The following is a 12,572-nucleotide window of genomic DNA, read 5'->3' on the forward strand; positions in this document are numbered from 1 at the left end:
GGCGGCCTCTCTCAGCTTCTTGGGCAGGTCACACCATAACTGTTTGCTTCTTCAGGCCGGCAGGAGCTCACTTATAGGTCATGTTCTGCAACTTCCTGGAGAAAACCTGGCTTTAAAGGGCTCATCTGATTAGGTTAGACTCACCCCAGAAGCTCTTTCTTTTGCCAGATAACATAACATAATGACAGGCATGATCTGATTCTGTTTAGAGGGACACCCACACTCAAGGGGAACATATAGGGTATGTACACAAGGTGCAGTGATCATGGGCACCACCTTAGGATCTGGCCTGCTATTCCCCTTTCTTAGATAACAGGTAGCATGTAATTTACACCATCCTGAACTTCCTGCTTCCATATAATGCTCCCCACAGTTCATCTAGAGAGGATGCAATGATAAAGATGATAAAAGATGTTAAGATGATAAATAAGGGTATAGACACATTCCCCCATCTCTTTTGTTGTCACTGCAGTTTCACTTCTATTTTATTGTCTTAACATTTCACATGCAGGAAATTCACTCTTTTGGGTGCATATTTCTGTGAACATAAGTAAATGCACATAGGGATGCAACACCAACACATTCAAGATAAAAAAGTTTTTTGGGGGGCGCCTGGGTGGCTCAGTTAAGCATCTCTCTTCAGCTCAGCTCAAGATCCCAGGATCCTCAGATCGAGCCTCATGTGGCTCCCTGCTCAGTGGGGAGTCTGCTTCTCCCTCCTCCTCTACCCCACCCCCAGATGTGCTCCCTCTCTCCCTCACTCTCTCTCTCTCAAATAAATAAATCTTTAGAGGGGCGCCTGGGTGGCTCAGTGGGTTAAGGCCTCTGCCTTTGGCTCAGGTCATGATCTCAGGGTCCTGGGATCGAGCCCTACCTCGGGCTCTCTGTTTAGCAGGGAGCCTGCTTCCTCCTCTCTCTCTCTCTCTGCCTGCATCTCTGCCTACTTGTGGTCTCCCTCTCTCTGTCAAATACATAAATAAAATCTTAATAAATACATAAATAAATAAATCTTCAGAAAAAAACCAGTTTTATCATCCTGCAAACTTCCCTGCATGCTTCCTTTTTGTAATCAACCCTTCACTTCACTTTTAATTCCTAGAAACCACTGATCTGTTTTCTGTACCAATAATTTTGCCTTTTCCACAATGTCCTTTAAAAAGAATCGGATAGGAGTCGAAGTGCTTCAACTCCCTCCCGGTTCGTGTCTCTGCACTCCCTGCTGCAATGAGCTTCCTCAGAAGTTTCCCGCTGCCTGGCTCGGCTGAGGGGCTCCAGCAGCAGCAGCCAGAGACCGAGGCTGTGCTGAACGGCAAGGGCCTCAGCACCGGCACACTGTACATCGCTGAGAGCCGCCTGTCTTGGTTAGATGGCTCTGGATTAGGATTCTCACTGGAATATCCTACCATTAGCTTGCATGCGGTGTCCAGGGACCTAAATGCCTATCCACGAGAGCATTTGTATGTTATGGTGAATGCCAAATTTGGAGAAGAATCAAAGGAATCTGTTACTGAAGAAGAAGAAGACAGTGATGATGATGCTGAACCTATTGCTGAATTCAGATTTGTGCCTAGTGATAAATCAGCATTGGAGGCAATGTTCACTGCAATGTGTGAATGCCAGGCTTTGCATCCTGATCCTGAGGATGAAGACTCAGATGATTATGAAGGAGAAGAATATGATGTGGAAGCACATGAACAAGGGCAGGGAGACATCCCTACATTTTATACCTATGAAGAAGGATTATCCCATTTAACAGCAGAAGGCCAAGCCACACTGGAAAGATTAGAAGGAATGCTTTCTCAGTCTGTGAGCAGCCAATATAACATGGCTGGAGTCCGGACAGAAGACTCAATAAGAGATTATGAAGATGGGATGGAGGTTGACACTACACCAACGGTTGCTGGACAGTTTGAGGATGCAGATGTTGATCACTGAAAATGATTTATGCTGCTGTGGGATTCTGCTCATAACTAGGAAAGAACTTGGTGCCTCTTCTACTGTGGAGTGGGTGTTGATGGAAGTCTTTTTCCTTCTCCAAAATTTACCTGAACCAGTTCTTTTTTGAGACAGACTATACAAGACAAAAAGTAGTCACCAGCAGAAGAAAGTATGGCCTTTATTAACAAAGGTGAATTAACTTAACCAAGAGGGTATTTGTAAGTTTACCAAAATTCCTGTGTATAGGTACCCTCAGAGTAGGCCTTTGGTTCCAGCCTTCACTATATGCATCTTCTGTAACCTGGTAGGCCTACCTGGTAAGAATGTGCAGGCGCTTGAAGATGTAGGTAGACTGGATGGGAAGGAGGGAGGTTGAATCTAAGATAAACCCTTTTACAGCCCAAGGATCCCATTACCCCTTAAAAAGAAAGACAAAGAGATCTCAGAGAAATCTTGGCTTCTGCTCATTCTTCACAGTGAGGGTCTTTTTACTAATTTGCGACCCAGATTAATTCGTTCAGGCATCTTTAGGGAGCTTCTTGGGAAATATCATAGCCACATGAAATACCATAACATGGATGCTTCTGACTAGCTTTTTACTCCTTTCACTATGTTTCACCAGTCTGTTTTGTTACAACCTCTTAGGTTATATCCTTTTATTTCTAACCTCTTAGGTCAGTTTCCATAACAAGTGAAATTGGGATGAAGTCCTCAGAGTGCTTCAATGATAATTGTTTTGTCTTTGTAATAGTTTAACAAATAAATCTAGGTTTTCTATAAAAAAAAAAAAAGAATCGGATAGTATGTGACTTTTGGGTTTGTTTGTTTGTTTTTTAACTTTTTACTTGCAAACTACATTTGACATTTATCTGTGTTCTTGCCTATATCAGTAGTTTCTTCCCTTTTCTGCTGAGTAATATTCCATTATGGTGTTTATCCATTCACCAGTTTAAAGATATTTAAACCTGGTTGTTTCCAGGGGTTTTTTGGTTATGGTGAATAAAACTGCTATGAACATTCATCTAAGGATTTCCCCCTGAATGCATGTTTTCATTTCTCTTTGGTCAATACTTAGGAGTAGGATTTATGGTCATATGCTAACTATATATGATTGCAAAAGAGATTGTGAAACGGTCTCCAAGGTGAACTTACCATTTTGCATTCCCACCAGCAAATGAGAGTTCTGGTCCCTCCACATCTTCATCAGCACTTGGTGTTGTCAACTTTTTGTTCTTTTTATTTTTTTATTTTTTAAAGATTTTATTTATTGATTTGACAGACAGAGATCACAAGTAGGTAGAGGCAGACAGAGTAAGAGAGGGGAAACAGGCTCCCTGCTGAGCAGAGAGCCTAATGTGGGGCTTGATCCCAGGACCCTGAGATCATGACCTGAGCCGAAGGCAGAGGATTAACCCACTGAGCCATCCAGGCACCCCATGTTCTTTTTATTTTTAATGCTGTTCTAATAGACATACACTGGTATCTCATTGGGGTTTTAATATGCATTTCTCTAGTGAATAACGATATTGAGTATCTTTTGCTAGGTTTAATTGCCGTCTGTATCTCTTCTTTTTTTTTTTAAGATTTTATTTATTTATTTGACAGAGAGAGAGAGATCACAAGTAGGCAGAGAGGCAGGCAGAGAGAGAAGAGGAAGCAGGCTCCCTGCGGAGCAGAGAGCCCGATGCGGGGCTCGATCCCAGGACCCTGAGATCATGACCTGAGCCGAAGGCAGCGGCTTAATCCACTGAGCCACCCAGGTGCCCCTGTATCTCTTCTTTAATGAAGAGTCTGTTCAAATTTTTTTTTGCTCATTTAAAGTTTTCTTATTTTGACTCTTGAGAATTCTTTACTTGTGATGGATACAAGCCCTTTGTCATGTATGTAATATTAAATATTTTCTCCCAGTTTGTGACTCCTTTTTTCATTCTCTTAATAGTGCCTTTAGTAGAACAGGAGTTTTAAATTTGATAGAGTCCAATTAATCAACATTTTCTTTTATGGATCTTATTTTTTAAGTATGTATGTATTTGCCAGAGAGAAAGAGCATAGTCAGGCAGAGTGGCAAGCAGAGGGAGAGGGAGAAGCAGACTCTCCACTGAGAAGGGAGCCAGACGTGGGGCTCGATCCCAGGACCCTGGGATCATGTCCTGAGCCAAAGGCAGACATTTAACCAAATGAGCTACCCAGGTGCCCCTATGGATCTTACTATGGATCTTACTATTTACAGTGTATTTAAAACCTCTTTGCCTTTCGTAAGGACCCAAAGATTTTCTCCTGTGTGTTCCTTTAAAGTTTTATGATTTTAGATTTTACATTTAAGTCTATGGTTCATTTTGGATTCATTTGGTATAAGATGCAAGGACACGTTAATTTTTTCTTTTTATCATATTTGCGTTAAAATGTATTTATTAAATGCTAACCTCCAGATTATTAGGAATATTAAAGTTGCAAATATTGATAAATATGTCATCACAATTGAATTTTTATTGTTTTTATTTTAATTCCAGTATAGTTAACATACAGAGTTGTATTACTTTTAGATGTACAATACAGTAATTCAACACTTCCATAGGACCCCTAGTACTCATCACAAGTGCCCTCCTCAATTCCCATCATCTATTTCACCCACCGCCTGCCCCAACCTCCCCTCCAGTAACCATCAGTCTGTTCTCTATAGTTAAGAGTCTGTTTCTTGGTATGTCTCCCTCTTTTCTCCTTTCCTTATTTTGTTTCTTAAATTCCACATATGAGTGAAATCATATGGCATTTTCTCTGACTGATTTATTTTGCTTAGCACTATACTCTCTAGATCCACCCATGTAATTGCAAATGGCAAGATTTCAGTCTTTCTATGGCTGAATAATATCCCATGACCCCAAGATCATGACTTGAGCCAAAGTCAAGAGTTGGATCCTTAACTGACTAAGCCACCCAGGCACCCTGAAGAACAAATATTGTTAAAATACCCATACTACCCAAGACAATCAGCAGATCTAATTAAATCCCTATCAAAACACCAACAACATTTTTCATAGAGCTAGAACATCTAAAATTTATATGGAAACATGAAATACCTTGAATAGCCAAAGTAATTTTGAAAAAGAAAAGCAGAACTTGGAGGTGTCACAATTCCAGACTTCAAGTTATGTTACAAAGCTATAGTAATCAAAACAGTATGGTACTGGCACAAAAATAGACACATAGATCAGTGGAAAAACTAGGAAGCCCAGAAATAAACCCTCAATTATACAGTCAATTAATCTTTGACAATACAGGAAAGGATATCTAAAGAGAAAAAGAGAGTTTCTTTAATAAATGGTGTTGGGAAAACTGGACAGCCACAGGAAAAGGAATGAAACTAGGCCACTTACTTACACCATACACAAAAATAAATTCAAAGTGGATGAAAGACCTAAATGTGAGATTTAAAACCATGAAACTCCTAGAAAGAACAAAAAGAAAGAACACAAACAGTAATGTCTCTGACATTGGCCAAGCAATTTCTTGGATATGTCTCCTGAGGCAAGGGAAATAAAAGCAAAAATAAGCTATTAGAATGACATTAAAATAAGAGATTTCTGCACAGTGAGGGAAACACTCAACAAAACTAAAAGGCAACTGACAGAATGGGAGAAGATATTTGCAAATGACATACCTGAAGAAGGGTTAGTATCCAAAATATATAAAGAACTGATCGAGCTCTGTGTCAGGCTCCATGCTCAGTGTGAGATCTGCTTGAGATTCTCTCTCTGTCCCCCACTCACTCTATAAAATAAACAAACAAATAAATAAATAAAATTTTAAAAATACAGAACAATATTTGTTCTTCCAGCCCATGAGCATGGAATGTCTTTCCATTTCTTTGTGTCCTCTTTCAATTTCTTTCATAAATGTTTTATAGTTTTCAGAGCACAGGCCCTTTGCCTCTTTTGTTAGGTTTATTCCTAGGTATCTTATTATTTCTGGTCCACTGTAAACGGGGTTGTTTTCTTAATTTCTCTTTCTGTTGCTTCATTTATTAGTGTATTCAAATGCAACAGATTTCTACACATTAATTTTGTATCCTGCAATGTATTGAATTCATTTACCAGTTCTAATAGTTTTTCAGTGGAGTCTTTAAGGCTTTCTATATATAGAATCATGTCATTGGCAAATAGTGCAAGTTTTACTTTTTCCTTACTGATTTGGATGCCTTTTATTTCATTTTGTTGTCTCATTGCTGTGACTAGGATTTCCAGTAGTATGTTGAACAAAAGTGGACATCTTTGTCTTGTTCCTGACTTATGGGAAAACTTTCCGTTTTTCCCCGTTGATATGATGTTTGCAGTGAGCTCTTCATCTACAGCCTGTAACCTACTTTGTTGAGGACTTTTATCACGAATGGATGTTGTACCTTGTCAAACGTCCTTTCTGCATCTACTGAAATGCTTATATGGTTTCTATCCTTCCTCTTATTGATGCTATGTATTACATTGATTGATTTGCAACTACTGAACCACTCTGGCATCCCAGAAATAACCCTAGTTGATTGTGGGAATGGTTTTTTAAGTGTAGGATTCAGTTTTCTAGTATTTTGTTGAGGATGTTTGCATCTATGTTCATCAGAGAAATTGGCCTGTAGTTCTCTTTTTTTGTGGTGTCCTTATCTGATTTTGGTATTAGGGTGATACTGGCCTCATATGATGAATTTGGAAATTTTCCTTCTTAATTTTTTGGAATAATTTGAGAAGAATAGGCATTAACTCTTCTGTAAGTGTTTGGTAGAATTCCTCTGTGAAACCCTCTCATCCTGGACTTTGTTTATTTGGAGTTTTTTGATTACTTATTCAATTTCTTTGCAGGTTACTAGTCTACTTAAATTTTCTATTTCTTGGCTATCAGACACATGAAAAAATGTTCATCATCACTAGCCATCAGGGAGATTCAAATTAAAACAACATTGAGATACCACCTGACACCAGTTAGAATGGCCAAAATTAACAAGACAGGAAACAACGTGTGTTGGAGAGGATGTGGAGAAAGGGGAACCCTCTTACACTGTTGGTGGGAATGCAAGTTAGTGCAGCCACTTTGGAGAACAGTGTGGAGATTCCTCAAGAAATTAAGAATAGAGCTTCCCTATGACCCTGCAATTGCACTGCTAGGTATTTACCCCAAAGATACAGATGTAGTGAAAAGAAGGGCCATCTGTACCCCAATGTTTATTGCAGCAATGGCTACGGTCGCCAAACTGTGGAAGGAACCAAGATGCCCTTCAACGGACAAATGGATAAGGAAGATGTGGTACATATACACAATGGAGTATTATGCCTCCATCAGAAAGGATGAATACCCAAATTTTGTAGCAACATGGACGGGACTGGAAGAAATTATGCTGAGCAAAATAAGTCAAGCAGAGAGAGTCAAGTATCATATGGTCTCACTTATTTGTGGAGCATAACAAATAACATGGAGGACATGGGGAGATGGAGAGGAGAGGGAGTTGAGGGAAACTGGAAGGGGAGATGAACCATGAAAGACTATGGACTCTGAAAAACAACCAGAGGGTTTTGAAGGGGCGGTGGGGGGGTGGGGGGGGTGGGAGGTTGAGGAACCAGGTGGTGGGTAATAGGGAGGGCACGTACTGCATGGAGCACTGGGTGTGATGCCAAAACAATGAACACTGTTATGCTGTAAATAAACAAATAAAATAAATAAATAAATAAATTATTAAAAAAATTTTTTTTCTATTTCTTCCTGCTTCAGTTCTGGCAGGTTATATGTTTCTAGGAATTTATCCATTTCTTCTAAATTACCTAATTTGTTGGCATATAGTTTTTCGTAATATTCTCTTATAATAGTATTTCTGTCACATCAGTTATATTTCTTTGCTTTAATTTGTGATTTTATTTGTTCCTTTCTATTTTTTCTTGATGAGTCTGGCTAGATTACATCAATTTTGTTGATCTGTTCAAAGAACCAGCTCCTGGTTTCATTGATCTGTTCTCTTGGGTTTGTTTGGATTTCTTTTCTTTTTTTTCTTTTTTTTTTTTTTTTTTAGTTTCTGTATCATTTATCATTTCCTTCCTTCTAGTTTTGGGTTTTGTTCATTCTTTCTCTAGCTCTTTTAGGTGTAATGTTGTTTGAGATTTTTCCTGCTTCTTGAGGTAGACTTGTATTGCTATAAAATTTCTGCTACAAAATTCCCTCTTAGAACCACTTTTGCTGCATCCCAAAGGTTTTGGACCATTGTGTTTTCATTTTTGTTTCCTTCCAAGTACTTTTCAATTTCTTTGATTTCTTGGTTGACCCATTCACTGTTTAGTAGCATGTTATTTAGATTCCATGTATTTGTGTTCTTTCCAGATTTTTTCTTGTGTTTGATTTCTAGTTTTTTAGTGTTGTGTTAAGAAAAGATGCAAGATATGAATTTGATCTTTTTGAATTTGTTGAGGCTTGTTTTGTGGCCTAACATGATCCATTCTGAAGAATGTTCCATGTGCACTTGAAATGAATATGTATTCTGCTGTTTTAGGATAGAATGATCTGAATATGTCTGTTAAATCCATCTGGTCCAGTGTGTCATTCAAAGCCCTTGTTTCCTTGTTGATTTTCTGTTTGGATGATCTGTCCATTGATGTAAATGAGGTGTTATATCCCTTACTATTATTATATTACTATCAATTAGTTCCTTTATGTTTTTTATTAACTGTTTTGTGTGTTTGGGTGCTCCTGTGTTGGGTGTATAAATATTTATAATTGTTATATATTCTTATTGGATTGTCTCCTTTATTATTATATAGTGTCCTTCTTTGTCTCTTTTTACAGTCTTTGTTTCAAAGTCTAGTTTGTCTGGTATAAGTATTGCTGCTCTGGTTTGGCATCCATTTTCATTATAAATGTTTCTCCATCCTCTCCCTTTCCATTTGCAGGTGTCTTTAGGTCTAAAGTGTGTCTCTTGTAGGCAGTATATAAATGAGTCATGTTTTTTTATCCATTCTGACACCCTATGCATTTTGATTGGAGCATAGAGTCCATTTACATTCAAACTATTTATTGATAGATACTTATTTATTACCATTTTGTTGGTTGTTTTTGTGGTTTTTCTCAGATCTTTTCTTCTCCTTCTCTCTTCCATGGTTTCTTGGTTTTCTTTAGTGATATATATACCTGGATTCCTTGCTCTTTATTTTTTGCATATATATTACTTTTTTTTATTTGCAGTTATCATTCTGCTTATAAAGAACATCTGCATGTAGCAGTCTATATTAAGCTGATGGTCCTGGGCATTAACAAAATTTGTGCTAAGCCCAGACCCTTGGCCAGCAGGTTTGACGTGGGCGAGTCCTTAGGAGAACAAGTGGGCAAGGCACATCACCAGCTGGAAGGTAGTAAGTGTCTGTGCAGTACTGCCTCCTGAAGGTGGCTCTGTGTTTATGCCAGGGGGTGGGATAAGAAAATGGCACCTGCTATTTCCTTTGTTTCCAGAGAAGTCCCTCAACAGGCTCTGAAATCAGAATACATAGATCTTACTCCCATTTGCCCCAGTCACTATGTTGCCTCTCCACGAGCTGCTATCTGTTTAAGGGCAGGCACCCAGCTTTCTCTGGCTCTCCTGGCTGGCCCAGTGTTAAGTCAGCTGACTTTTAAGGCTCCTGCTGGTTACACAGAGTCAGGGAATTCAACTCCTCTGGTTTTCAAAGCTAGCTATCATGGGGATTTGTCTTCCCCTGGTGAGTTCCCTGGTGCTTTCCCCTCTCCACAACTGCAGCTCTCCCCTTCCTGTGGGCAGCTTCTGACCACCATTTTTGCCCTTCCTAAACTCTCAGATGTTGCTTCTCTTCTACTACTTTCAGTTGTGGAATTTGTTCTGCCAGTCTTCTGATCACTCTTCAGTTTATTTACATGGATGTGAATGATAGCTAGTTGAAAACGTGGGACAGGGTAAGCTTTAGGTCTTCCTACTCTGCCATCTTCCCAAGCTCCTAAAAATCAATTTTTTTCATATGGATGTCCCGTTGTTCCAGCACAATGTGTTGAAAAGATTATATTTTCTTCACTGAATTGCCTTTGCACCCTTGTCAAAAATTAATTGACTATGTATGTGTAGGTCCATGATACATTTTCATTTAGTTTTATACCAAGTGTGAGGTATATGTCTAGGTTCTTTTTTTTTTTTTCCATATGGACATCCAATTATTCCAGCACCATTTGTTAAACAGACTGTCATTTCTCCATTAATTACTTTTGCAGTTAAAATCAGTTGAATATATTTGTGTGGGTCTACTTCTTGGATTCCCATTATGTTCCATTGATCTAGATATGTCTATCATTTTGCCACTACTCTTGATTCTTGTAGCTTTATCATAAATCTTGAAATCAGGTAGTACAATTCCTTCTATATTGTTCTTCTTTTTCAAAATTGTTTGTTTCTTCTATTCCTTTTGTTTTTTTTTCACATAATTTTTTTTGAGTCACCTTGTCAATACCTATACAAAATTCTGATAGGATCTTGATTAGGATTGCATTGAATCTAAAGCTCAGTTTGGGGATAATCACCATTTTAACAATTTAAGCCTTCCAATCCATGAACATGGTACATCTTCTAATTTGTTTAGGACTTTGATTTCCTTTGTAAGTGTTTATAGTTGTCTGCACAGAGATCCTACACATATTTTCCTAGATTTATATCTAAGTACTTCTGCATTAAAATGTTATCTCAACAATTAATTTTGAAATTTTTAAACAAACAAAGATATTAATAAGTCACCTCTGTACTATAGTCTGTATCAGACTAAGTGTACCCAGATGAGTTGGTGAACAGCATTGTGAGGAGTGGCCATGAGGGATCCCTGGGAATAGAAACAGACATGTTGTTTAGTGTCCGTGGATATTCAGAGCAAAGTGACCTCCCTGCTTAATTAAACTCTTAACAATTAGTACAGATTGTAAATTCCATTAAGAACTGTGTGCTGAATGAAGAAGTTTGCTTTCCCTTTGAGATGAAGAGCTCTAAGCAAATTCAAGTACTGTTTAATGCTGAAATAATCTGGTGGCCTTGAATGAGTCTAAAAGGATCAAGTTATAAAAATGAACTTAGAACAGTGCTCCAACAAAAGAATTAGGATCTTTCTAATTTATTTTTACTCAAACAAAACAATGAATTGCAAAGCTTGCTAGTAAGGCAATTCTCACCTTTGAAAATAAGCCAGCTATGACTTTCCAGGGGAACTCTGATCACTACCTTCCATTTTCATGATAAATTTGACAACTCTTTTTCAGAAATTAAACATTTGTTTGATATGCACCCAGGCAAGTAATTAGGACACATTATCTGCACTTTGTTTTGTTTTGTTTGAGAAAGAGGGTGGGGGAAGGGGAGAAGCAGAAGGAGAAGGAGAGAGAGAATCTCAAGCAGGCTCCACACTGAGTGTGGACTCCATTTCACGACCCTGAGATCATGACCTAAGCTGAAATCAAGAGTTGGATGCTTAATCAACTGAGCCACCCAGGCTCCCCAACATAAACTTTTTTTTACAAAGCATTCCTTTGCATTCTTTGAGAATGCATGCACACAATTTATGGAATGTGAAAAGGCTACTGTCTCCCTGAAGAATACATTTTGAAAAAAATCTGTCGATTGATCTGCATTCCAGAAGCACCTAAATAAGAATCTCATGAATTTGGGGGATGTGAGTGGCTTAGTCAGTTAAGCGTCTGCCTTTAGCTCAAGTCATGATCCCAGGGTCCTGGGATTGAGCCATGTGTCGGGCTCCCTGTTCAGTGGGAAGCCTGCGTCTCCCTCTCCCTCTGCCTGCTGCTCCCCCTGCTTTTGTTCCCTCTCTCTCTCTCTGTGTGTCAAATTAATAAATAAAATCTTAAAAAAAAAATCTCATGACCTTTGAAGGAGAAAAACTTATGTCTCCTGATTTAAGTTATAATCAATATTTAGTTCAGTGAATAAGCTCAGTTTTAGGTAAAATAAGTCAGAAAGCTCAACTTTCTGCGAAAAAAAAAAGCGGTGGATACGTTATTGTTGTTTTGAGCTGTGTCTTTATCTGAAGATCAGTTTCAGCTGTGACAAATAATGAGCTCAGTGCAAGGACCTTACACCCTAGAGAAATATAAGTGAAAAGAGCCACTATTAACCATACTGCTTCTATTCCATTTCAGATTGGTTATTATTTTTATCTTACTTACTTTTGAAAGTTGTTACTCTTAAAGATAATATGCTAAGGTCATGATGCCACCACACTGTGTCCTGAGCCTGTGCCCATGCCCCCTGCTGGTTGCCTCCTTTATGGGGGGTTGCAAGCGTCCTCTCTCAGCCTTCATGGTAGTATCCGACAGGTCTCACCGTTCCTCATCATTTCTGATATTCTTTGCGTCGGTTTTAAATGTTAGAAAATTTGAAAAACACAATGAAGTTATAAATTACCCATGTTTCAGTGCCAAATAACTAAAGAAGTGTCCAAGACTCCAAAAAAGTCTCTAATTTCCCCTGGATTTACACACACACACACACACACACACACACACACAAGTATCTACACACATCTGTCCTTTCATCTATGCTTTATTAAAGGGAAATATTCTGTATCTATTGGTAGACAACTTTTTATTTTCACTCAATGTGATAGTTTAGACCTTTA

At 38.5% G+C, this 12,572-nt stretch overlaps 1 protein-coding gene across 1 annotated transcript; it reads left to right on the forward strand.

The window, feature by feature from the left end:
- The first annotated feature begins 1,196 nt into the window (after positions 1 to 1,196).
- Positions 1,197 to 2,711, forward strand: LOC123954231 (methylosome subunit pICln-like). Its single transcript, XM_046025210.1, has one exon. The coding sequence runs from the start codon at positions 1,225 to 1,227 to the stop codon at positions 1,933 to 1,935; it is 711 nt and encodes a 236-aa protein (XP_045881166.1). The 5' UTR covers positions 1,197 to 1,224; the 3' UTR covers positions 1,936 to 2,711.
- Positions 2,712 to 12,572: the final 9,861 nt, after the last annotated feature.

The sequence above is a fragment of the Meles meles genome, chromosome 12 (genome assembly GCF_922984935.1).
Source record: "Meles meles chromosome 12, mMelMel3.1 paternal haplotype, whole genome shotgun sequence".
NCBI lineage: Eukaryota > Metazoa > Chordata > Mammalia > Carnivora > Mustelidae > Meles > Meles meles.